The sequence below is a fragment of the Cavia porcellus genome, unplaced genomic scaffold, assembly GCF_034190915.1.
Source record: "Cavia porcellus strain 051 isolate PalLab524CR breed Dunkin Hartley unplaced genomic scaffold, mCavPor4.1 scaffold_3, whole genome shotgun sequence".
NCBI classification, from domain to species: Eukaryota; Metazoa; Chordata; class Mammalia; order Rodentia; family Caviidae; genus Cavia; species Cavia porcellus.
The window spans coordinates 21,530,781-21,558,323 of NW_026947486.1; the positions used below are offsets into that span (position 1 = coordinate 21,530,781).

The 27,543-nt window shown below is 40.4% G+C and overlaps 1 protein-coding gene and 1 long non-coding RNA gene across 5 annotated transcripts in view; one reads left to right on the forward strand and one right to left on the reverse strand.

Annotated features, from left to right (window-relative positions):
• Ccnb3 (cyclin B3) overlaps positions 1-27,543 on the forward strand; it is a 111,695-nt gene that overhangs the window by 17,447 nt on the left and 66,705 nt on the right. For all 4 annotated transcript variants that reach the window (XM_063245852.1, XM_063245851.1, XM_013159051.3 and 1 more), the window contains one exon: positions 26,979-27,106. In XM_063245852.1, coding sequence (XP_063101922.1) covers positions 26,979-27,106 — 128 coding nt within the window. The remainder of the gene's footprint in view (positions 1-26,978; positions 27,107-27,543) is intronic.
• Positions 7,444-9,524, reverse strand: LOC134475428 (uncharacterized). Its single transcript, XR_010046539.1, has 2 exons — positions 9,040-9,524; positions 7,444-8,428 (listed from the first exon to the last, which is right to left on the reverse strand). It is a non-coding gene; the product is annotated as an uncharacterized LOC134475428 (long non-coding RNA).

The following is a 27,543-nucleotide window of genomic DNA, read 5'->3' on the forward strand; positions in this document are numbered from 1 at the left end:
ATTTTGTTGTTAGTGTATAGGAGTGCTATTGATTTTTGAGTATTGATTTTGTTTTTTTAAATCACAATGTACACATGTATTTTTCTTAAATTAATACTCTCAGATTGTTTCAAGATTTTGGCTATTTTCAGATTCTTGAAAACATCATTTCCCATCACTTTTGCTAGTTTTCTTAATGCTTTTACAGAGGAAAATGTTGGAAGTCTTTCCTTGCTGTGTTGATTCTTTTATTTTTTTTTAGTTTTATTTCAGGAGAAAAAAGAAAAAAAAACAAAAAGGGTACAAGTTATACAGAATTTCAGAAAAAATAAACAGTAGGAAATCACTAGTTAATTACATATTGTCATCTTAGAAATAGTTGTTGAAGTTACAAAATTAAAGCATATAGAGGGGACTTTCAAACAGTGAGACTGCAAACAGTTTTGTTCAATAATCAAACAAAACTCGGTAATATGGTTATCTACCTTATACAGTTAAATATATATGCAGTTATATCTTTTAGAGAACTTTCTTTTCCTCTCTTTTGTACAATGACATTTACACATTTTGGGTTTTATTACTCCCACAGTTCTTATTACTTTTTTTTGAAGAAAGTAAAACCAAATGTGACATACCAGGACAGAGTCAGTCAAATCAAAAGGATGGGCATAATGCATAATGTAAAACAAAATACAAGGTGATCAACAATGGTTACCATAATGCCTCTTGTTATCTTAAAAAGAATTGCCTATATCATCAGTTATAATAAAATTGAACAAAACAGAAAAGAATAAGACCAATAAAACCAAAACATTGGAGACATTAGAGGACTTCAAAAGAAGATAATAATCAACCAGAATGGGCGTCACAATGGATCTTATTGTCTTCATAGTTATTGCCTAGACTTTCAAACTTGGTACTATGTAGCATAACAGAATAGAGGAAAATCAGTCAAAACAAGATGGTGAGAGCAATACAGAGTTTCAAATCAAGTTAACAGGAAATCAAAGTGGGTTACTATAATATATCCTGCTATTTTTTATTTATTTTTTCCCTTAATTAAAAGGATAAAAATGAAAAAGTAGATAATAAAAAGGAGATTGAGATAAAAAAGAGGGCATAACAACAAAACAGTGCAGGTCAAAACATAGCCATTTAAGCAAAATAGTGTTTCACCACAAGATAATCTCGACATAATAGTAGTTACCATAGTGTCTCTTCCCTTAAAATCTTTGGGTATAACTTTGTATACTGTAGCATCAAACATATCAAGACAATGTAAAACCATTCAAGAGAATGACAGTATTACAGGGTATTTAGAATCAACTAACAGAAAATGAACAATGGTTTCTGTATAATCTCCTTGTCTATAAGTTTTTGTTTATATTATCACATATAATAAAATCCAATAAGATATAACACGTTAAAACCGATGGAGACAAAAGAACAAAAACTTGATGGGACTTCAAAACAAGATGATACTAAATCAGCACTAGCTATTATGATGTCTTGTTTTCTCCAAAATGGCTGTTCCTACCATCCAACCTTCTCTGCCACATTTCTGTTGAGCTCTTTTTCTGTAACTAGTTGTCGGTTTGTCCTCTTCATTCCGCTTTCTTTTCCATTCATTGTGGCCATTCTGCCACTGTTTCTGGAATCTTGGTATTTTTCATTTTTAGAGTATCCTGCAGTAATCTCTGTAGAATTGAATTGGTGGTTGCAAATTCCCCTAGTTCCTCTTTATCCTGGAAGCACCTTGTTTTTCCATCAATTTCTAGGGACAGTTGTGCAGGATATATCAATCTTGGCTGGAGGTTATTATCTTTCAAAGCTTGAATTATTCCCCCCATGCTCTTCGTGATTTGATGGTTTGTGCCGAGAAGTCTGCTGTAATTCTGATGGGTGTTGCCTTGTAAGTGATCTGTTTCTTGTCTCTGATGGCTTTTAATATTCTGTTCTTATATTGGATTTCTGGAATTTTGATTATTATATGCCTGAGTGTAGCTCTGTTTGGGTTGTAGGTGGCTGGGGTCCTGTATGCCTCATGCATCTGAGTGTCTTTACCTTTTGCTAAATTAGGGAAATTCTCCTGGATTATTTCTGTGAATAGTTTTTGTAGTTCATTTGTTTGAGTCCCTACTTCTTCTTTTATGTTCTTAATTCTTAAGTTATAGATCCTCTTGTCATCTTCTAGTCTTTGTATTATTGCTGTTTTTTTCTTGTTATTTTTAAGAAGTTTTTCATTTCATGCTCCCACCTTACAAATCTGTCCTCGAGTTCTGATAATCTATCCTTAGTTTCTTTCAAGCTGTTATGCCAGCTTTCAATAGAGTTTTTAGTTTCCTGGTAATCTCTGTGAACCTGCTTTACGTATTCTATGTTTTCTCTATTTTCTCCATCACAAAATTCTCCCCTTTTTTTCTGTTCTTCCATTCCACCATCTGTTTTTTATTGGGCGGTGCTTAGCATTTCTCTAACTAATCTACTTATTTCTTGCTTTATTTCATTAAATACTTCATTTTTGAACTCGTCTTCGAGGCTCCGGAGATACCGTTTTATGTTTATAGGTGCCGTGTCTGATAGTGCTTGTTTTCTGTCTTCATTTTCTTTTGCATTTACCTTCCCTGTATCAGTGTTCTCAGGATTGGGAACTGAGGACCCTTTCTTGTTGCTCCCTTTTCCCATACTTTTTGTTCCTTCCATACAAGCGTATGTAGGAGGCTTTTTTTTTTTCTCTTTGTCTGTTGCAGTTTGTTTGAATCCACTGGCTAGGTGTTCCCGCCCACTGCAGTGTACTAGGGAGACACAGACCTGGGCAGCCTCTGCTGGGTGCGCCCCTCCAGGTCAACCTCCAGGTCTGAATGTTTCACTGCTAGGGTGTACCGCCAGGTGCAGGGACCTGCTTTGGGCTAGCCTACGGGATCTTAGTCCACGTTGTCACCAGGTCAAGCGCTCCCCACTACTCCCACTTGAAAGGGGAATATGTGACTAAAGTCACTGCAGGGCTGTGTTCTGGCTAGTCTGCCCATTCCCAGAATGTCTTCTGTTGGAGCCTCCTAGTCTATGAAAGGGATCCCATTTCTCTCACTCACTGCAGGTCGAGCTAGTCCCGCTCTCAACGCTGTTTGGGCCGATTCCCGCTCTCAGAGCTTTTGTGCGCCTCTCTCCCTGCTGTGTGGATTGGGACACAGTATCACCAGCAGGAAATTCAAATCGGGGCTTCCAATGGTGCGGGATCCAGCTTCCGCACTGAGATTTTATCTGTTCCTGTTATAGCATCAGGATTGCATTTCCAGTTGGTTTCTCTCAGCTGACTTTGTTCCTGGGTCGGCACGGTACGTCTCCCCTCGCGTAGGACTCCTCACATGGCACTGCTCCTGGATTCTAAGCTGGTAATCTCAGAGAGCCTCCGTGGCTGCTGTTATTTGTCTGCCATGTTCTCCTGGAAGTGCTCGAGTATTGATTTTTGTATCTAGCTACATTGCTAAATTTATTTATTATATCTAAGAGTCTTTCAGTGGAGTTTTGGGGGTCTTTTATGTAGAATATTATGTCATCCAAATAATGATAATTTAACTTCTTCTGTTCCTATCTTTACCCCTTTTATTTCTCTTTTGTCTTACGAATAGTTGTTCAAGTTACAGAATTAAAGCATACAAAGTGGACATTCACACAGTGAGACTGCAAACAGTTGTGTTCAATGGTCCAATAAGAACTTAGTAATATGGTTATGTATCTTACACGCTTAAACATATATACAATTGTATCCTTTAGAGCACTTACATTTCCTCTCTTTTGTACGATAACAATTACACATTTTGTGTTTTATTACTCCCACAGTTCTTTGTTTTTTTTTTGTCTTTTTCCTTTTTATTGGTACTGGGGATTGAACTCACAACTGCCTGCATGCACAGAAGGTGCTTATGCCACTGAGCTAAATCCCCATCCCCAACTCCCACAGTTCTTAATACTTTTTTTTGAAAGAGAATAAAACCAAACGTGATGAAACAAAACACAGTCAGTCAAAACAAAGGATGGACATAGTACATGATGTAAAAACAGAATACAAGGTGATCAACAATGTTTACCATAATACCTCTCGCTACCTTAAAAAGAATTATCTATTTCATTGGTATAATAAAATTGAACAAAGCAGTACAGAACAAACCAATAAAACCTAAACATTGGAGACATTACAGGACTTCAAAAGAAGATAATAGTCAAACCAAAATGGGCATCATAGTGAATCTTATTGCCTTCAAAGTAGCTGCTTATACCTCAAACTTGATAAAATCAAACAAAAAAGAATAGAATAAAATTAGTCAAAACACAGTGGTGAGAGCAATACAGGGGTTCAAATCAAGTTAATAGGAAAACAAAATGGTTACTATAATGTATTCTGCTATTTTTTCAATTTATTTTTTCCCTTAATTAAAAAATAAATAAATTTTAAAAAAGGAGATTGAGAGGACATAACAACATAACAACACAGGTCAGAACAGAACAATATAAGCAACATAGTATTTCACCACAAGATAACCCGACATAATAGTAGTTACCATAGTGTCTCTTTCCTTGAAATATTTGAGCATAACTTTGTATACTATAGCATCAAACATATTAAGATAGTATAAAACCGTTCAAGAGAATGAAAGTATTACAAGGTACATCTAACAGAAAACGAATTATCTATATTATCTATATTATGTTATCTATATATATTATCTATTATATTAACTATATTATAATTATATTATCTTCTTGCCTATAAAGTTTTGTTTATACTATCACATATAATAAAATCCAATAAGATACAACATGATAAAACCAATGGAGACAGAAGAACAACAGCTTGAAGGGACTTCAAAACGATATTAAATCAGCACTAGCTATTATGATGTCTGCATGCCTGGGATGAATCCCACTTGGTCATGGTGTATGATCTTCTTGATGATTTGCTGCATCCTATTTGCCAGTATTTTATTGAGGATTTTTGCATCTGTGTTCATTAGGGAAATTGGCCTGTAGGTTCTCTTTTTTACTTGGGTCTTTCTCAGGTTTTGGTAGTAGAGTAATACTTGCTTCCAGGAATGACTTAGGAAGGATTGCTTCCCTTTTAATTTCATTGAAGAGTTTGAAAAGTGTCAGCATTAAGTCTACTTTGTATTTCTTGTAGAATTCTGCAGCGAATCCGTCTGGGCTTGAGTTCTTCTTTCTAGGGAAGGGCTTAATTACATTTTCAATTTCTTTAATAGAAATTGGGTTATTCAGCAGTTTTACATCTTCTTGACCTAGCTTTGATACTTCATGTGTTTCTAGGAATCAGAGGTTTTCGAAATAGGTATTGATGATCTTCTGTATTTCTACGGCGTCTGTAGTGATTTTGCCTTTTTCATTCCTTATTGCATGAAATTGAGCTTTTTCTTCCCTTTTTGCAATAAGGTTTGCTAGGGGTTTATAAATTTTATTTATTCTTTCAAAGAACCAACTCTTTGAGTCATTGATTTCTTGTATTCTTTTGATTTCTTGTATTGTTTTCCTAATCTGTGTTGCATTGATTTATGCTCTGATTTTTATAATTTCCTCTCTTCTTTTGGCTTTGGGAAGACTTGCTCTTCTTTTTATAGATGTTTGAGGTGTAACATCAGGTTTTTTATTTGTATTCTTTCTTTTTTCCTGATGTGGGGACTCAGTGCAATAAATTTCCTCTGAGGACTGCTTTCATTGCATCCCACAGATTCCGGTAAGTTGTATTTGTATTTTCGTTTGCTTATAGGTAGTGTTTATTTCCTTCTTTTATTTCCCCTATGACCCACTGATTACTCAAGAGTGTGTTACTCAGTTTCCATTTTTTGTGGGATTTTTGCCATATCTTTTACCATTAATTTCTAATTCCATGGCGCTACAATCTGATAACATGCAAGGGATAATTTCAACTCTTTTTCATTTATTTAAATATATTCTATGAGCTAATATATGATCTGTTTTAGAGAATGATTCGTGTACTGCTGAGAAGACTGTGTATTCTGATGTTGTTGGATGGAACACTCCGTATATGTCTATCAAGTCCATTTGTTTAAAGGTGTGATTCTGTTTGGTTATTTCTTTGCTGATTTTATGTCTAGTTGATCTGTCCCTTGGTGTCAATGGTGTGTTAAGGTTTCCTGTTATAATTGTGTTGCTGCTAATTTGGTTTTTCATTTCTGTTAATGCTTGTTTTGTATAACTGTGTGCTTTGGAATTTGGTGCATATATATTTAAGGTAGTTATCTTTTCGTCTTGAAGTTTTCCCCTATCCAGTATGTATGACCTTCTTTATCTCTTCTGATCATTATTGGTTTGAAGTTCACATTGTCTGCAAACAGAATAGCTACCCTTGCTTTTTTATGGATTCCTTTTGCATGGAGTATTGTTTTCCATCCTTTGACTTTCAGTCTGTGAGTATCCTTTTGGGTTAGATGGGTTTCTTGTAGACAGCATATGGTTGGATTTTGCTTCTTGATCCATTCTGTCATTCTGTTTCTTTTAATTGGTGCATTGAGACTATTTACATTAATAGTTACAACTCTTATATGTTGGTTTATTGTTGACATGTTATCTTTCTGCTGTTGCATCTTTATCTTTCTGTTCTGTTTAATTGTCTGCTTTGCTTAGTGATTTTTTCCTAAGTGTATCTAAACTGTCTTTCAGTATTCCTTGCAGGGTTGGCTTGGTGATCATGAACTTCTTCAGCTGTTCTTTGTCATGGAAATATCTTATTTCTACATCCATTTTTCAAAAATTTTATTTAAGGAGAAAAAGAAAAAAAAACAGAAAAGGGTACAAGTTACACAGAATCTCAGAAAAAACAAACAGTAGGAAATCACTAGCTAACAGATTACGTATTGTCATCTTAGAAATAGCTGTTCAAGTTACAAAATCAAAGCATACAAAGTGGACATGCAAACAGTGAGACTGCAAACAGTTCTGTTCAGTGATTCAACAAAACTCATTAATATCGTTATCTATCTTATATCCTTACATATACATGCAGTTATATCCTTTAGAACACTGTTCCTGTCTTTTGTATGACAATTACACATTTTGGGTTTTATTACTCCCACAGTTCTTATTACTTTTTTTTGAAGAGAATAAAGCCAACTGTGACGTTACAAAACAGAGTCAGTGAAATCAGAAGGATGGACATAATACATACTGTAAAAACAAAATACAAAGTGATCTACATTGGTTACCACAATGCTTCTTGCTATCTTAAGAATAATTGCCTATATCATCAGTTATAATAAAATTGAACAAAACAGCAAAGAAGAACACCAATAAAACCAAAATATTTGAGACATTACAGGACTTCAAATGAAGATAATAGTCAAACCAGAATGGGCATCATAATGAATCTCACTGTCTTCACAGATGTTGCTTGTCGATGTCCGCTCCCGGCCGGCAGGAAAGACACACGACAAGGTCTGGCGGTGGTCAGGCTTTTCTTTATTCTCTCCTTATACAGTCTGCCCCGAAGCCTCTACCGGTCCGCTCTCCGCGGCTCCTTCCGTGCTTCAGTCTGCCCCGAAGCCTCTACCGGTCCGCTCCCCGCGGCTCCTTTTGTGCTTCAGTCTCTCTCTCTCTCGGGGGTGGAGGCACTGGCTATATATAGGATTAATAGCTAGGCAGACTACCCTGTGAGGCGGGAACTTAGTGGGGTGATAAGAAACAGGTGCCACACAGGCGGGCTCGATGAGAGGGGCAATCCAGCCCAGGCTTTTGTACTTTCCCACAGGCCTCGCAATCACCGCGTCTGATGACTTGACAGTGCCACGGCTCCCAACATCTCCCCCTATTTTATTTTAAATGATGGCTACGCGCATCGCAGCCCGTCCTGGATAGAGTGCAGAGGCCTATGCCCCGAACTGAGGCCCACCGTAGGCCCTTAGCGTAGACCCTGGTCGGCCGTCCCAGGGTCCACCAAGGCCCTGAGGCCCTCGTCCTTTTTTCTAGGGCCAGGAATGAACCGGACGGAACCTGGTTGCACATAGGCATGCACTCATTTCTCTCCACGAATCCCCTCGGAGAGAAATTTATCTAACAATCCAGCGGCTTTCGAGCGGAACGGGGTAGGGCCTGGCTTAGGTTGAGTCGTGCTGGGGAGGCACGCTCTTACCCGTCATTGACTCACCCACCCTGCTACATGTTGTTGTCTAGGGAGGAGAATGTGGGAAGCCTGTCACTTTTAAACGCGGTCGTAGGCCATGCGAGCGAGCCATGCGTATACAAGGGTAGCACATAGGGGAGCAAGCCGTTCCAGGCCCCCAAAAAGGGATTGTCCTGCAGTTCTTTTAGGGCTCATCTTGTTGTTGGGTCTGCGGTTGGCCTCTGGTGGAACAGGCCTGATCTTCAGTCGAGGGACTTGTCGCGTCAACCTCTCTGGGACCCACATTGGCTCTCGTCCCGATTCCTGCGGAAAGACACAAACCGCGCCTCGGCTTCCTCTTTTGTATCTCTGCCCTCCTTGACGGACCCTTCTCGGGAGCTTCCTCACTGCGCCTGTTCAAACACCTCGCGTACTTCTACAAGTTCTTGAGAGCTCCCCCCGTAACTACCCTCACTCTTTAGGCACGTGTGTATCATTTCCCACAATGGACGAGCAGAGACTGAAGCTCTACCCTCCCGCTCTGCTAGGGAAAGGTCTCTGCCCAACTTTTCCCAGGAGGGCAGGTTTACATGCCCTGTAGGCAGAAACCAGGGAGCAAAGCTGTCAATCTCTGCAAGGAAATTTTCTAAAGTCTTACGCCCCACCTTGAGGTCCTTGGACTTTAGGAGTCTCCGAAGGACCAACACCAAGGCTGTGTATCTTTACTTGGCATGTTTCCCATTTTTAATATATCTTCTGTTATTTTTACTTCTATGTTTATGTTTTACACTCTTTTATTACCTTAAGTTCTGGTGTTATGTTTCATACTCACCGCGTGAGGCCCAAGAAACCCGCCACTTACGCGTGAGGTTGAGAGGAGTCTACAAACCCTGTAGGTGCGCGCCACCCAGGGCCCAGGCTTATCCTCTACTCACCTGTCCTGCAGCTGCAGCACTGTGTAGGAGAATGCAGTCCACCGCCGCGTCTCGGGGTTGATCAATCCCCGTGCGGGCCTCCAAATGTCGATGTCCGCTCCCGGCCGGCAGGAAAGACACACGACAAGGTCTGGCGGTGGTCAGGCTTTTCTTTATTCTCTCCTTATACAGTCTGCCCCGAAGCCTCTACCGGTCCGCTCTCCGCGGCTCCTTCCGTGCTTCAGTCTGCCCCGAAGCCTCTACCGGTCCGCTCCCCGCGGCTCCTTTTGTGCTTCAGTCTCTCTCTCTCTTGGGGGTGGAGGCACTGGCTATATATAGGATTAATAGCTAGGCAGACTACCCTGTGAGGCGGGAACTTAGTGGGGTGATAAGAAACAGGTGCCACACAGGCGGGCTCGATGAGAGGGGCAATCCAGCCCAGGCTTTTGTACTTTCCCACAGGCCTCGCAATCACCGCGTCTGATGACTTGACAGTGCCACGGCTCCCAACAGTTGCTTATACTGTCGAACTTGGTAGTATCAAGCAAGACAGAATAGAGGAAAATCAGTCCAAACAAGATGGTGCGAGCAATACAGGGTTTCAAATCAAGTTCATAGGAAATTAAAGTGGGTTACTATAATATATCCTGCTATTTTTTATTTTTCCCGTAATTACAAAGATAAAAATAAAAAAGTAATAAAAAAGAGATTGAGATAAAAGAGGATATAACAAAACAGCACAGGTCAAAACATAACCATTTAGGCAAAATAGTGTTTCACCACCAGATATCGTGACCTAAAAGTAGTTACCATAGTGTCTCTTTCGTTGAAATCTTTATTAACTTCATATACTGTAGCATCAAACATATCAAGACAATGTAAAACCATTCAAGAGAATGACAGTATTACAGGGTATTTAGAACCAACCTACTGAAATGAACAATTGTTTTTGTATAGCATTTTTGTCTCTATAAGTTTTTGTTTATATTATCACATATAATAAAATCCAGTAAGATACAACATGTTAAAACCCATGGAGACAGAAGAACAAAAGCTTGATTGGACTTCAAAACAAGAGGATATTAAATCAGCACTACCTATTATGATGTCTTGTTTTCTGCAAAGTAGCTGTTCCTACCATCCAACCTTCTCTGCCTCATTTCTATTGAGCTCTTTTTCTGTCATTAGTTGTCAGTTTGTCTTCCTCATTTCGCTTTCTGCTCCATTCATTGTGGCCTCTCTGTCACTGTTTCTGGAATCTTGGTATTTTTCTTTTTTTAGAATATCCTGCAGTATTTTCTGTAGAGTTTAATTGGTGGTTGCAAATTCCCCTAGTTCCTCTTTATCCTGGAAGCACCTTGTTTTTCCATCAATTTCTAGGGATAGTTGTGCAGGATATATCAATCTTGGCTGAAGGTTATTATCTTTTAAAGCTTGAATTATTCCCCCCCCCCCACCATGCTCTTTATGCTTTGCTGGTTTGTGCTGAGAAGTCTGCTGTAATTCTGATGGGTGTTGCCTTGTAAGTGATCTGTTTCTTGTCTCTTATGGCTTTTAATATTCTGTTATTATGTTGTATTTCTGGAATTTTCATTATATATGCCTGGGTGTTGTTCTGTTTGGGTTGTAGGTGGCTGGGGTCCTGTATGCCTCATACATCAGAGTATCTTTACCTTTTGCTAAATTAGGGAAATTCTCCTGGATTATTTCTGTGAATAGCCTTTGTAGTTCATTTGTTTGTGTACCTACTTCTCCTTTTACGTTCTTAATTCTTAAGTTATACATCCTCTTATCATCTTCTAGCCTCTATATTATTGCTGTTTTTTTTCTTGTTATTTTTAAGAAGTTTTTCATTTCATGCTCCCACATTACAAATCTGTCCTCGAGTTCTGATAATCTATCCTTAGTTTCTTTCAAGCTGTTATGCCAGCTTTCAATAGAGTTTTTAGTTTCCTGGTAATCTCTTTGAACCTGCTTCATGTATTCTATGTTTTCTCTATTTTCTCCATCACACAATTATCCCCTTTTTTTCTGTTCTTCCATTCCACCATCTGTTTTTTCTTGGGTGGTGCTTAGCATTTCTTTAACTATTGTACTTATATCTTGCTTTATTTCATTGAATACTTCACTTTTGAATTCGTCTATGAGGCTCCGGAGATACCGCTTTATGTCTATTGGTGCTGTGTTTGATATTACTTGTTTTCTGTCTTCATTCTCCTTTGCATTAACCTTTCCTGGATCAGTGTTCTCAGGATTCGGGGCTGAGGACCCTTTCTTGTTGCTCCCTCTTCCCATATTTTTTGTTATATGAGGCACAGCTTCTTACTTTGTTGGTTATAGTTTGTTTGTATTGTGCTGGCTAGGTGTTCCCACCCACTGCAGTGTACTAGGGAGACACAGACCTGGGCAGCCTCTGCTGGGACTGCCCCTCCAGGTTAGTCAACCTACTGAAGGTTTCACTGCTACGGTGCATCTCCAGGCACTGGGACCTGGTTTGGGCTAGGCTACTGGGTCTTAGTCTGCATTGTCACCCTGGCCAGGGCTCCCTACGAATCCCGCTCGGGAAGGCAATATGTGACTAAAGTCACTGTAGTATCCTGTTCCAGCTAGTCTGCCCGGTCCCAGAATGTCCTCTGTTGGAGCCTCCTAATGTATGTAAGGGTCCCCGTTTCTCTCACTCACCGCAGGTTGATGCAGGGGTCCCTGCCAGTCCCACTCTCAACTCCGTTCGCCAATTCCCACGCTCAGAGGTTTCACCTCTCTGTCCCTGCTGTGCCGATTCAGACACTGCAGTGGTGTCAGGAAATTCAAATCATGGTTTGCAGAGGTGCTGGTTCCACCTTCAGCGCTGATATTTTATCTGTTCCTGTTATAGCACCAGGATTGCATTTCCAGTTGGTTTCTCTCAGCTTACTTCATTCCTGGGTTGGCAGGATATGTCTCCCCTTTCTTAGGACTCCTCACACCGCACCATTCCTGGATTGTAATCTGGCTTTCTCAGAGAGCCTCCCTAGGTGCTGCTGTCTGTCCGCCATGTTCTCTCGGAAGTGATCTACTTCCATTTTGAAGGGCAGTTTTTCAGTCTACATCAGCCTAGGTTGGAAATCATTTTCCTTTAGGATCTGAAATACTTCACTTCATGCTCTCGTTGACTTCATTGTTTGTGCTGAGAAGTGTGCTGTGATTGTGATAGGTTTTCCTTTATAAGTGATCTGTCTTTTCTCTCTGACAGCTTTTAATATTCTATTCTCATGTTTTATTCCTGGGAGGGTGATTATTATATGTCTGGGTGTAGTTTTATTTAGGCTGTGACTATTTGGAGTTCTATATGCTTCATTGATCCTGGTGTTGGTTTGTAATCTCATGTTTGGGAAATTTTCAGCTATTACTTCTCTAAATATCCTCTTGATATCCTTTAAGTTGTCCCCTTCTTTTTCATTTATTCCTATCAATCTTACATAGTTTCTCTTTGTGTCATCTTGCAGTTGTTGAATTGTTATTATCTGATTCCTTGTTATTTTTAAAAGATCTTTCCTTTCCTTTTCCCTAGCTGCAATCTTGTCTTCGAGGAGTGAAATTCTATCTTCACTTTCATTGTGGCGTTTTTTACAACTTTCCAGGGAATTTTTGGTTTCCTGTATATCTCTTTGTATCTACTTTATGTATTCTGTTTGTTTCTTATATTGTTCATCTAGGGATTCTATCTTTTTGTATAGTTCTTCCAATTATTTACCTGTGTCTTTTTTTAGATATGTTCAGCATCTCCTTCATTTCATTTATCATTTCTTCTTTTTCTTGGGAAATTATTTATAGTTTGAATTCCTTTAAAGCTTTCCAGAGTTGCTTCTTTCTTTCAGTTGCTATTATGTCCAATATTTCAGGTATATGGCATGTATTTTCTTCTGTGTACATAGCTCCTAAGGTTTCTTGTGATGGGCTGTAATTTGGTCTTTCGTTTTGTCATTTTCCTGTATTTCTGTATTTCAAGTATCATTCCACGGCTTTCCCATGGTCTGTTGGAAATCCTTTTCTATGCCCTCAGCTCCCGGGACTGTGGCCACCCAGTTCCCCAGATTGAGAGAGGGTCACTGGGGATGGGTCAGGCTTGCTCAAGTCCTGCTGAGCTGGTCCACTGCTACAGGAAGCCGCGAAGTTCCTTATTCATGGCTGAGCCAGGATCCCCAACTTGCTGGGCTCAGGGGATCGTGTGAGGATACTCACCCCAGGCCACCCAGCGTCTGGAACTGATGGCACTGGCAGGCCCAGAACTCTAGAGTCTGCCAAGCCTGGCAGGGAGTGGTGAGACCTGTGCAGGCCTGTTGAAGACCCACCATGCTGGTCCAGTGTAACTGGAAGCCTCGAAGTTCCCTATCCGGGGCTGAGCGAGGGTCCCAAGCTAGCTTGGCTTGGGGGATGGTGCAGGGAACACTCACCCCAGGCCACCCAGCCTCTGGAACCCATGGCGCCTGCTTCCTTAAAACTCCAGAGTCCGCCAAGCATGGCCAGGAGTAGGGAGGCCATTGTAGGCCCGCTGAGAACCCACCATGCTGGTCCAGTGCAACCATTGTGATAACTTGGACCCTGGAATAAAATCCAAGGGAGCAAGAAATTAAGAAATTTGGAGCAAAGGCTTTATTTTAGGCCAGGCCTGGTCACGCAGTCTCTGTTAGCCAGTATGGAAGAATATGAGCTTGACAGCTAAAGGGCAGGGTTTTTATCTTGTAAAACTGCAAACAACTGCTGGTCTCACAATGCAAGGAGGAGGGTGGGTTTGTGGCACACTACAGAACAGGAACACGGCAATTACATTTCTTTGGAAGAGCAAGGTTCAGGTAAGGGTTGGGCTAACAAACAAGTTTAGATTAGGCAAACATCCTTTGGGGGAAGGCACATCCTGCAAACAAGCAAGTTACCCTGCAAACAAGCAAGTTTCCCTGCAAATAAGACATCCTGTAATTTCCTTGAAGTTAAATGTTTCTTAAGGAACAGCACATTTTATTACAGATAGGTGGAAGGTGTGGGGGGATTACAAGAAACTGAAACTTAAGGCTTTTACGTGAAATGGAGACTTAACCTAAAAAGAATGGGGAGGGGAGGGGGTTGTGCGGTGTATACAGAAGAAGATGGAGCCTCATTGGTTAGAGCTAGGCTACAACATTCCCCTCTGATGTTGTGACTGAGGCCAAATCTTTGGCCAATTACTTAGGGATTTTTGGGGAATGAGCTCACAGGTGTGCTGGCATAACATCATGAGCTTTATGCCTTGCATTTGTTGTCTGACATATGCAGTTATTCTGTTGAATATATAAGGACCTACTGTGACCAAGAGCAGTACTCCTAACAATGGTCCAAGCAAGGGCAGGAGATAGGGCAGGATTCCATTGCAGACACTCCATAAAGGGTTTTCAAATAGCTCACTCCTCCTTTTAACTAGGTCTTCCTGTAGTCTCTTGATTTTATCTCAGATAATGCCGGACTTATTTACATAAAAGCAGCATCATTCCTGCAGTACCACACAGAACCTTCCTTGTTCTGCCATTAGGAGGTCTAGTCCCCTTATGTTTTGGAGAACTACTTCAGCCAACGAGTCTATTTGGTCTTGAATGACCTGAATGGTATAGATAATGCCTGCATCTCACTAGCGATCTTGTTGGAAAGTTGGACAGAAACCCCTACTCCTGCTGCCCCCATACCTAAGGCTCCTGGTGTTCCTGGGCCTACCAGTAAAGGAATAAATTGAACTGCCCTCTTTGAGTGGTCTGTAATGTATTCTAAACTAGGAATGGGGACAGGCTCATGACCGTGTAGGATCTCTATATCAGGCCATAGGACAGCTGTTACACATATCCCTGTCCAGTTAGTTGGGAGGAAAATATAGGCCATATTTCCTCCACAAATAAATATTTGTCCTTCAGTGGGATAAAGGGAGGTAGTCCAGTTAACTGTGTAACTACAATTAGTAAATGCAATGAACCCCACTTCAATGTCAGAGGTATTGTTATGAAAACCTCCTTGGAGATAGAGTCCTTGAAGCCTACTGGTTGTACTCTAAAGGGGGGGGGGGCAGCACTACAATTTAAGTAATCTTGTTCCTCCACCGTGGTCATGTTCTCTTTCCAGAGAAACATTGGTGGGGATCGCAAGGGGCATGGGGGAGCCCTGTGCCATGCATAACCAGCAATCTTCAGCCAAATTTGGGTTGGAAGCATTTAAGGTTTTTATGAGTGGCTTCTAGAATATCAGAAGTTTGAGCATCCAGATCAACTCCCGCGATTTAGGCAGCATCAAAGGGTGGTAGTATATCTGGGGAAACATTATTTTTATTAGCTGCTTGACTCGTTCCTCAACCATGAGTTCTCTGATCTTATCTTGCGGGCCACCCCCATCAGACACATGTATTGGGGCCACCCTGCTCCAGCACACTGATTCATCAACCATGCCATGACATGAGGCTTGGGCATACTTTGAATTTCCTATTACTGTAGGATAGGTGGACCAATTGCCTCTAGCACTTCCAGCCTGTGTCCTCATAAGCTCAGCAGTGAAGTAAGTTTTGCTATCTGTGCCTATATATTCTTGTACAGAGTCATAGCTGGAGGAATGCATTTCTGAATACTAAGAACAATTCTGAGGGCATGGCCCTGGCTGGCTGCCTTTGTTAAGCATCACATGGGGCTTTAACTTACACATCCACATTTGAGTCAAGCCCCCTGTAACTGAGGGTATAGCAACAAGGAATGCTAACTTGTCCCCACAATCTGTCCGAAGACTCTATGTATATAATTTATCATTTATGTGGGAAGGATCATGATCCTTTTTTCCTATTGTATGTATAATTCCCCCTGAGCTGGTGTCTTTACCTTTAGTATAGCCCCCTCTGTAATCACAGGGGCTCCCATACAAAGATCTTAACAATTGTTCTTTGCTTACAGGGGGACCAAAGTCACTGTGCAAGGTCGGCATCAGTGTTATTAAAATCCCTAGCAGTGGGATAGAAGGTGCAAAAGCAAGCAAGCTAAAGCAGTTCATGACTGGTATAATCTAGCTATGTTTAGTCAATTTTAACTTCAAGGGGTTACCATTCTGTTTTATAGTCTACTGAGTATGTTCCTCGTTCGCTCTTTCCAGTGGCTTAGGTGAGTATGATGAATCCACGCAGTTTTTCCTGCTACCTTGATGGCAGTAGGGGTACTGAGCACCACGGTGAAGGGTCATTCCCAGCAGGGTTCGAGGGAGTCTCGATGGTGACGTTGCACCAGGACAGAAGTTCCCGCCTCGATGGGTGCTTTGAGTGGCGTCTCTTGAAAGGCGGGTCCAGGTGTTTTTGTCTAAACAGCTCGTGGATTGAGGGCAACATAGGCTGGAGTGTCTTCAGGGACTTAATGAGATCTTGGTTAGTTATTTCAACTAATTTGTTGACGGTCTCGGGACCAGTGGAGGGGGCCTTCTGAACATACCCTCAAAGGGGGAAATTCCAGAAACATATGGGGTACATCTAGCTCGCAGCAAAGCAAAGGGAAGAAGGCTCACCCAATTATTGCCAGTTTCTAAAGACAGCTTAGCTAAAGTGTCCTTGAGAGTTTGGTTCATATGTTCTACTTGCCCTGAGCTTTGTGGCCGATAGGCACAGTGGAGTTTCCAATTAATCTTTAATGCCTGGGCTAACTTTGGGTGACCTGGGATATGAAAGCTGGGCTATTATCGGACCCCATTGATAGTGGGAGGCCAAATTGAGGTATGATCTCATGTAACAGCTTTCTGGCTACCACTAAGGCTGACTCAGACTTACTAGGGAAAGCCTTTACCCAGCCAGTGAAGGTGTCTACTAATACCAAGAGATAGCAATGTCCCTGTTAACCAGGCTTTACCATGTCCGTAAAGTCTACTTCCCAGTGTTCTCCAGGGGTAGTTCCTCAGTGCTGGGTGGTCTCCAGTGGAGAGCTTTTGGTCAGGTTGACTAACAAGCGCTGTGGGCATCTGGAGCTCAAAGAGGCGGTCAGTTTGGCGAGTCTTGGAATGAAAAACCAAGTTTTGAACAATTCAGCAAGTTTAGTTCCTCCTAAATGGGTGGTTTGGTGAGCCTGGTGTAGCAGCTCATATCCTAATGCCTCAGGTAACAGCACTCGCTTGTCTGGTAATCGGTACCAACCTCCTGGGGTGAGGGACTTAGCTCTAAGTTGAGATGCTAACTGCAGGTCTTTCTTTGTGTAAACTGGTTCTGATAAGGTGAGAGGAACCAACATCAGAACAGTTACCTCCTCTGATGTAGTGGCTATTTTTCGAGTGGCCTGATCTGCCAAATTGTTTCCTAGGGTGATGGGGTCATCTCCTGTCTGATGAGCCTTGCAATCAATAACAGCAACCTGCTGAGGCAGCCAGACTGCTGCCAGCAAGTCTAGGATCTATGGAGCATTTTTTATCTTAGTCCTGGCTGAGTTTAAGTGAACTCGTTCTTGATAGATGGCTCCATGTACATGTACAGTAGCAAAAGCATATCTACTGTCAGTATAGATATTTACCCTCATTCCTGTAGCTAACTTTAGCACCTCAGTCAGGGCAATGAGCTCCACCCTTTGGGCAGAAGTGCCTGGCTCTAACTGCTTAACCCAGAATACCTCTTTTATGGTGGTCAGTGCTGCTCCAGCCACTCATTTGCCATCCTGGATGAAACTGCTCCATCGGTGAAATAGTTCTCAGCATTTCCTAAAGTCTGGTTAGTGAGATCAGCCCGTACATTCTGCTGCAGTTCGAGGATGTCAGCACGTTCATGGAGAGGTGCACTCTGAACCTCCGGGTCGTCATCAGGCATAAGGGTTGCTGGGTTTAAGGCTGAGGAGGTCTTGAACACCACTGACTCTGGGTCTAGGAGCAGAGCCTGATAGTGTAGAATTCTAGCGTTCGAGAGCCACTTTTCAGGAGGGGTTTTGATAAGAGTCTCTAAATTGTGGGAGGTCACCACAGAAATCTTTTATCCAAAAGTGAGTTTCTTAGCCTCTTTAAGTAACATTGCCACAGCAGCTAGCATTCTCAGGTAGGGGGGCCATCCTCCTATCACTGGTTCAAGTCTTTTGGAAAGGTAGGCTATAGACCTCTTCCAAGGGCCAATGTCCTGGGTTAGGACTCCTTTGGCAATGCCCTTGAGTTCATCTATGAACAAGGTGAATGGCTTGGTAACATCAGGGAGTCCCAGGGCTGGGGCCTCTGTCAAGGCCCGCTTGAGCTGCTGGGAGGCCTGTTCACATTTATCAGTCTAGTTCAGTGAATTTTGAGTTTCTCCCTTAAGGGAGTCATATACGGGGCGAGCTCTTTCAGTAAAATTTAGAATCCATAGCCTACACTATCCAACCACTCCCAGTAACCCCTGTACTTGTTTTTTTTTTTTTTTTTTTTTAGTTTCTCTCTCATAGAGCAATTCTAACACCTTGGTTATCTTCTTGTTGGTAGCTTCTTGTAAATATTCTCTGTTCTCAAAGACCTTTTGTGCTATCTCTATTAACTGGCTGAGGTGCATTTTCTCAAATCTCTCAAACCTTTGCAATTTTTGTCTAACATGTGGGGCCGACTGTGTTGCAAATAGAATAACTGGTGATACTGGGGGAACCACCTTACCTCTGGTTGTCCAATCAGGGTGGGACAAAAGGAAAACATGGTTTTGGCATTCCGAATCAGAGAGCAGGTTTCATCTGGAGGCACACGGCTTTTTGTCCCAGGGTGCCATCTGGCAGGCCATCGTTTTACTGAAATTACATACTTAACAAAAGGGCTTCACTCAGCCCTCCCCCTTTTGGAGTGTAATCTCATTTTAGTGGAAACATTTTGTAGTAAAGGTTCACCAATCTTATGAATAAATCTACCAAAACTGATCTAATACTGTCAAATTCTGAACACATTTACTTCTTTTCAAAACTGTTATTTGCAGGTACTATAAACCAAGACAAATAAAATTTACATCCCCTCAACTTACTATACACACTCAAGTTGAGCTTTTCCTATCTTCTTTCACTGTCTGGCACAGCCAGACATTTTTACTTGAAGACAAAAACACTTTCTTTGTCCCTCTTTTTTTTTTTTATTTATTACCAGTCAGTTACCTTCCCTCTTGCTTTTCAGACATTAAAACTTTTAATAAAACCCTTGAAGTGATTTTCTTTCAGTAGTCTAAAATATATTGAATCATTTCATGTGTTTTCACCACCTTAAAATGCTACACCTTAAAAACTGTAATTTTCTTAACTGGCTCAAAAACCAGCATGGCTTGGTTTCACTTGGTAAAATTAATATGATTTTTAAAATCCACAAATACACACACACACACACACACACTTTAATCAGAAATAAAAATACTTTTTTAAAAAAGGCATGCAGAGGTTGCAAGTAATTAATTGAGGACTAAAACATTAAACAAGGCACCACAAGACAAGACCAACGTTAAAGACACAAAGGTTGGTTTATGCACAGTTTGGTGAGCTAAAGGAAATACTTTTTTATTATGAACCCTGAGTCTAATAAGCCATATGGATCCTGCAGCAGAAATGGGCAACAAGCCCCTAAGTTAGCAACAAATTTAACAAGTTCAAATGGGCCAAAAAAACTCCCAAAGTTAGTAAAGGTTCAAACAGGCAGACAATTCTAAAGTACAAAAACACTGAACATAAATATATACGGGCTGAAGCCTCAAATGGGCCAGAGCCACACAAATGGGCCAAAGCCCAAACAAAGTTATGAATGGGCCTCAAAAGCCCTAAAATACAAAAAGGGGAAAAAGGCTCCCAGAAGCTGTCTCATTTTATCTGCAGTTACAAATGTGTGCACTCAGATTATAAACAGGCAAAAAACCCCCAAATACTTACAGATGTTAGACAAAAATCAAGTCCCCTGATTCCTGGGGATTGGTAACCTCCCGAAGGGCGCAGAGTGCTGACGCTGCTGTGGTGGAGTCAGGTGAATTTGGCAGTGGTCTGCTTTGGTCCAGGTCGGACTGGGAGGGCGGGAGAGGTGTCGGGTGAGGGGTCTCTAAGAGGGGACTATGGAGAGGTAAGAGGACATCTTCCAGGGGGTCCTCTGCTGATGATAAAACTGGCGTGGAAGGTTGGGAGTTGGGTTCAGGTGATTTTGGTTTTGTTTTTAATGTTGCTATCACCTCCACCTGTGGGGAACAATGAATCCATGGTGGAGAATCATAGGTGAGATCTATCCAAATCTGAATGTAAACAATTTGGTCTGGGTGAGAAGGGGGCCCAAATACATACCAACAGACAGCCTGGGCAGGGCCCATGTCAAAGGATCCAGTTGGGGGGCCAGACACCGTTTGTCCCTATTGGCTACTCCTGAGAAGCAAAAATCATTAGTCTTCCTTTGAAAACAGGCTCCCCATAACCCTCAGCCCACCTCTGAGATTCTTTGAAGTGATCAAGTACAAGGCTAACGGGTGTGCTGGGTTTAGATTCAGTTTGCCCCATGGCCGGCAGAGATGTCAGTTTTTCTCTCCTGTGGGAGAATCTAAGAGACAGAGATAAGGTGAGGAGGAAGAAACAGAATAACAATGAGACAAAAATAATGGTCTAAATCCCTTCGTCCGTTTAGGGATCATAGAAGGGGTTCCTAGGAGAGAATGTTCTGTTAGATTTGGGGTAACCAAAAGGAGAACAGTTAGATGAAATGGACACACAGGCAGACATACAAGACAAGACAAGCTGCAGCAAAAATTGCCTTTGCTTAAAAATTGGTCAAATTTTGGGATCTGGAGGAATTAACAAATTAACCAATGGAGTGGTTCCCTCCAGGGCAGAGTCACAAACGGACGAGATTCATCCCCAAAAAAACAATTGACTGTGTCCTTGGGAGGTCCTCGCTCCCAATTTGAGGGCATCCCCTCCCAATGGAGTGGTTCCCTACCCGGGGTAGAGTCACACATGGATGAAATTCGTCCAAAAAAAACCCCAATTGACTCTGTCCGCGGGAGGTCCCGCTCCCCAAATTGAGGGCGTCCCCTCCTGAAGTATGAACTGACCACATTCCAAACAAACCCTCCAGAGTATTTAATTTAGGTGTTCAGAATTGAGTCAGGGGTCTTGCCTCCATCCTGGATGAGCCCCCAAATGTGATAGCTCGGCCCCGGAATAAAATCCAAGGAAGCAAGAAATTAAGAAATTTGGAGCAAAGGCTTTATTTTAGGCCAGGCCTGGTGATGCAGCCTCTGGTTGCCAATATGGAAGACTGCGAGCCTGACAGCTAAAGGGCAGGGTTTTTATCCTGTAAAACCACAAACAGCTGCTGGTTTCACAATGCAAGGAGGAAGGTGGGTTTGTGGCACACTACAGAACAGGAACATGGTGATTACATTTCTTGGGAAGAGCAAGGTTCAGTTAAGGGTTGGTCTAACAAGCAAGTTTAGATTAGGCAAACATCCTCTGGGGGAAGGCACATACTGCAAACAAGCAAGTTTCCCTGCAAAGAAGCAAGTTTAGATTAGGAAGACATCCTGTAATTTCCTTGTAGTTAAATGTTTCTTAAGGAATAGCACATTTTATTACAGATAGGTGGAAGGGAGTGGGGGGATTACAAGAAACTGAAACTTAAGGCTTTTACGTGAAATGGAGACTTAATCTAAAAAGAATGGGGAGGGGAGGGGCTTGTGCAGCGCATACAGAACAAGGTGGAGGCGCATTGGTTAGAGCTATGCTGCAACACCAGAAACCCCCTTTTCAATTTCTTTAAAGAGCTTGACAAGTATTGGTGATATAACATCCCTAGTTTTTGTAGAATTCAGCCATAAATTCATTAGGGACTGGGCTTTTTTAGTTGTTATATTCTTTATTATTGCTCCATTTTTACAGTTATAAGGTTATTTGATAGTTAAACATATTTATGTCTTCTTGAGTTAGCTTTGTTAATTTGTATGAGTCTAGGAATCTGTCCATCTCTTTAACATTTGCTATTTTGTTGGAATACAACTTTCATAGTAGTTACTATTTTGTGGATTTCAACATCTCTTCTGATTTCACTGTTTTCATTTCTGATTGTATTGATGTCTTTTCTTACTCTGTATGAGTCTGGCTAAGTGCTTATATATTTTATTAATATTTCAAAGAACTAGCTTTTCAGTTTGTTGATATTTTTGTACTGTTTTTTAAATTCTCAGTTTCATTGAATTCTGCTCTTTATAACTTCTCTTTCTAATTTTGGTGTGGGCCTGGATTATTGTTCTTTTTCAAGTATTTTAAGATTTCTCGTAAGATTATTAATTTGAGCTTGCTCCATTTTCCTAATATGAGCATTAACTGCCATGAACTTTCCTTAGAATTGCTTTCATAGTGTCTCAGAGTTTTTAGTGAGTTGTACAGTTCCTGTCATTAACTTCTAGAAAGTTTTTAGTTTCTTTTATTTTTTTCTGTGACCCATTGCTTGTTTTGGAGTATATTTTTCCTTTTACAGGAGCTTCTTACTTTTCTGTGATTTTTTTTCCTTAGTTGTTTTCTATTTTCATTGTGTAGTGGTCTGATAGTATATATCAGATCATTTCAATTCTTTGATATTTATGTGGCAGGCTTTGTGGACTAGTATGTGATCTGTTTTGAAAAAAGTTCTGTGTCCTACAGAAAGAAATGTATACTCTTTTTATAGAGGGTTGGAATGCTTTGTAAATATCTATTACACCCATATGTTCAAGAGTGTGGTTTAGCTCTGAATTTTACTTATTTATCTTTTTCATTGTACTGGGGATTAAACTCATGACCGCATGCTTGTCAGGCAGGCACTTATGCCACTAAGCTAAATCCCTGGCCCATTTGATCTATATCTTTGCAAAGTGTGTGTCAAAGCTATTGATTGTGTTAGAGTTTATTTGATCTTTTATATTCATTAGTTTTTGTTTTATAGAGATATAGTATTTGGTACATAAATATCGGTGTTATCTCTTATTGTTGGATTGTTATATCTAATGAACTTCTTTGTCTATTATAGTCAGTTTTAGTATTAAGTTTACATGCCTGAGTTCAAAATTATTACCCCTGTTTTTTTCAGGTTTTTGGAGCATGAGATATTGTTTTCTATCCCTTAATTTTTAGTCTCTGAATATATTTTTGGATTATATGAGTTTCTTGAATGTAAAGGATTGCTGAATTCTGCTTTTTGAACTGATCTGCCAATCTGTGTCTTTCAGTTTGAGAGTTGAGGCTGTTGAGAGAGATTACTGAGATAGGCTGATTATTTGCTATTATTGTCTTCTTTTTCTATTGGTGACTTATATTTTTCTTTTTCTGACATTTTTTGTTTGTTGTTTATCCATTAACCTTACTTTGATTTTTGGACTCCTCTGGGAGCTATTGATTTTGTTGTTTCTGTAAAGAATATTCTTAAGTATTTTTTGGGACATATACCACTCACACGTTTTTTGAGTTGGTCTTTTTCATGAAATATCTTATTTTTCTATCTGTTTTGAAGGATAGTTTTGTTGGATAAATTAATCTTAGTTGGAAATGATTTGCTCTTGGGTCTTAAAATACTTCACTTCAAGCTTTTCTAGCCTTTTAGGTTTGTGTTGAAAAGTCTCCTGTGGTTCTAAATGGTTCTAATTACTTATATGTGATTTTTATGTTTTTCTCTGCTTTTAAAATTCTGGGTCTTTTGCTTGATATCTGGTATTTTAATAAGGATATGCCTTGGTGATCTTTTTCATCATTTTTTGTTTGGTGTTCACTGTCACTTACTTATATTTTAAATCTTTTTCTCATATTTGGAAGGTTTTCTTTTATGATTTCTCTAAACATGTTAACAAATCCACCTGTGTTATCTTCTGGTTTTTCCCTAAAACCAGTTAACCTTAGATTGGTCTTCTGATTGTCACCTAGCAGCTACTAGATAATCTTCTCTTGTTTTCTTATTTTCTTTGTGGCTTATTTGAGTGTTTCTGCATAATTCACTATTTTGTCCTTAATTTCAGGTGCTGTGTCTTTACATAGGTCATTTCTGAAATATATGAATTCTGTAAGTTTCTTTTTATTTCAGCTCTTTGTGTCTGACATCTTTTTGAGTATTCTGTATCCTTGTTGAGTCTATCATTCAAGATTTGAACTGTTTTGGTTGGCTCATCCAGTTTTTTACTTACTTTCCCTGAATTTACCATGGGTCTACTGAGTGACACTGTTATAACTTTTGGTTCATTTTCTCCTTAAAGTCATCTAGATTCTTCATCCCTTCTATAAACTTTTCATAGAGTTCTGCTACCTGGTATTTACTTTCCTCTCTGTTTCCCCTTGCCCTTGCCCCCTTAGTATAGTTGGGAGACCTCAGGAATCTTCTGTTTCTTTGCTTCTCATGTTTTCTCCTTTTTGAGGAGTGTACTGCAAGATGAAGTCTAATAGAGTGAGGAGGTGAGGAGAGTGTGTGGTTTATATGAAGATTTTTAGTAGGATGTTGCCTTTTAAAGGCATCTTTTCAGTTCTGTATTTCTAGTGATTCTATTTATCCCTTCTATTATTTACCTTAAGTGATTTGGTGTCTGTCTCTGTGTTTTGCAGAGACTTACTTATAACAGCATCAGCTTTTCAGAGGTGTTCTCTAGCCATAGCTAGTGATTGGCTTTTGGGTCTCTCCCATGATCCTGCCCCCTTCATTTGCTAGGGAAGATAGGTTGCAAACTGTTTGACCTAATACCTAGTTCTTTTGTAGTAGATTATAGTATTATTTATGACCCCTAGGCCGTGTGATTATTGGCATACACGGAATACCAATTGATTGCAATAACTGTCCCCTTGGCAAAAATGTTACAACAAATAATCATGAGTGTCAAGCACAAACTAGATAATGACATACTCTAGTAATTTACACTGTACCACCTTTAATCATCAGAAAGAGATCTATTGTTACAGAACAAACTAAGACAACCCAGGTATTTATATACAGTAAATAGAGCAATATTACCTCCTTCTAGAGTGCTGTGAAAGCTTAGTAAGGCATAATTAACTACCTACAGATTTTTAAGGATAAATGGTGTGGATATTGAAGCATTAAGAGAAGACAAAAAGAAATAGGTTATGAAAAATTAAACAATGGAACATGGGAGGAAGGTGGTAAGGTTGATGTGAAAGGTCCTATTAAGGAATTAAGAAAAATTAGTAATGTTAGATAACAGTAACTGAAAACAACCAATCAGGATTAAACAGTAGCAAATGAAGATTAGACTAGGGGAAAAGAAAATAAGAAGTATTTAGAAAACATTAAAAAAGACATGGTAAGAAAAAAGAGAAATAAAAATAAGGGAAGACTTGTTCAAAACAATAAAGTTATATTTAAAAAAGGAAAATAAGAAAATGGGGGATCACTGGCCATGGTGGCACGCACCTGTAATCCCAGCACTTGATCGGCTGACTGAGGCAAGAGGATCATTGTGAGTTCGAGTCCAGCCTGGGCTACAAAATGAATTTAAGGTCAGCCTGAATGACATAGTGAATCCCTGTATCAAAAAGATAAAAAACAATGGATGATACAACTCCACACTCTACTAATAGTACAATGATAATAATAACAATTATAAACCCCTCAGAGAAATTACCAATAAAGGAGAAAAAAGAAAAAAGGAGAAAAAAGGGAAAGAGACAAAGAAAAAGAAAGAAAAAATATCAGAAGAGTGTTTTCTTCCAGAGCTTGAAGTCTTTTTAATCCTACAAGTCACAGTCCTCTTTGCCCTTCATTATGGTCTGGGTTTGTGTGGAGATTTGTCACTGCCGTGGGTTTCCTGTCTTTCAACCCATTTGTCCAAGCTAGGGCATCAGTCCAGGAACTGTTTGGAGCATTGGGTTCTGAGGCTCCTGGTACAGATTCCTGCTGGTCGGGGGGCCAACAGTGGGCACCTGATGTATATTCTGATGTCTGTGTGACCAGCTCTAGACACTAGGTGGAGGCTGATGTTACCTTGGGGCTCCAGCAGAGACCCAAGTGCTCCTGGGACTGATGGGGAGAGAGTCTAGCAGGCCCAGTGAGGGAACAGGGGACTGAGTGATGTCTCATGGGTGTGCAGAGCACCAGAAAAAAACAAATCTTAACACTTGCTGCTAACCAGGCAGAAGACCAGCCTGCTGTGCCAGGGAGGGACTGTGTCTAGGACTCTAGCAAAATGCAGGGTGGAAACTTTGAGGTGCACAGAGTGAAGCAGTGCAACTGGTGCTGAGGACTTTTTCTTTAATTTTTTTTTATTTTAAAGATAAACCCAACAACAACAGCAAAACCAGAATAAAGCAAATCAATGCAAAGCACTGAAATTGGTACAGAACTTTGAAGCAGGACAATAGGAAAACAACAATGGCTACCATAGTATATCCCGTTATATTCACAATAGTTGCCCATCCCATCAGATATAGCAAAATCAAACAAACAAACAAACAAACAAACAAAACCCAGAATGAAACCAATCAAAACAGAACATTGAATAGAGAAAAACAGTTAATCAGAACAAAACAGTGGGAACAATATTGAATTTCAAAAATACAGAAAGAAATCCCCCAATTTTGCTATACTGCATACTGTTATCCTCCCATTAGATGCTCAAACTGCTGGCCCCAGGCCTGCAAAGTCAACCAAACAATTCAAACATTCAATTGCTTTTTGTACCTTAGTTGATAGCAACTCAGCCTATCCTCCAAACCAGCTAGTTGCTTATGTTGTCAGGGGAAAGTTCTTGATTCTCAGCCTACATGCTAGTAGGCTCATGGGAGGTGGTATCTGACTTCTCTCTTCCTGGGTCCCGCGTGGTCTACGTGGCTTACCAGAAAGCCCAACTAGTTGGCTTTTTGGTGGGCTCCTTGCTGGGCCAGCATGGCTGATTCTTAGGAGTTGCTATCTGACTCCTTTATTCCTGGGCCCTGCATGACTTGCCTGAGGACTTTCATATGAGTACAACTTACTGGATAATTTGTGATTCTCTTCAATTTCCTCCATCCTTGTCATCTTTTTTTTGTTTGTAGGCTTTTCAAAGTCAACCTGCTCAATCTAAGAAGGAAGCCAATAAAGAGTTTGTAAAAGATGTTCCCAAGATGATTAATAGAAGCCAACATCTTGAGTTGGCCAGATATACTGAAATGAACAATAAAAGGTAAGAGGGGACTTAGATTGGATTGTGTTACATGGGAACAGAGAGCATGTGACATCTTTTTGTCCCCATTAAGAGCATGTTTAGTGAGCCACAGTGGTGACTGACATGTTAACTTAGCGCACAGAGTTGAGCCTAGCTATGGTTACTAAAGAGTTACAGTTTTCTCTCTTTTTCCATGGTGATGGTGGTGGTGGTGGTGTGTGTGTGCGCGTGTGTGCATGTGCATGCACATGAACACATGTCATTGAAGAATTTGCCAAAGACCCTATTTTCATCTTTTCTCTGTTTTAGTAATTTAGTAGTCTATGAACTACTCTGTGTATGGAAGTGTGGAGGCAGTTTAACTCTTTAGGGACTCTCGTCAGCTGGCTATTTACCAGTTTGTTTATCCCATTAGAATCTTTGGGAGATGAACATTCTTATCTAGAAGTGGAAAA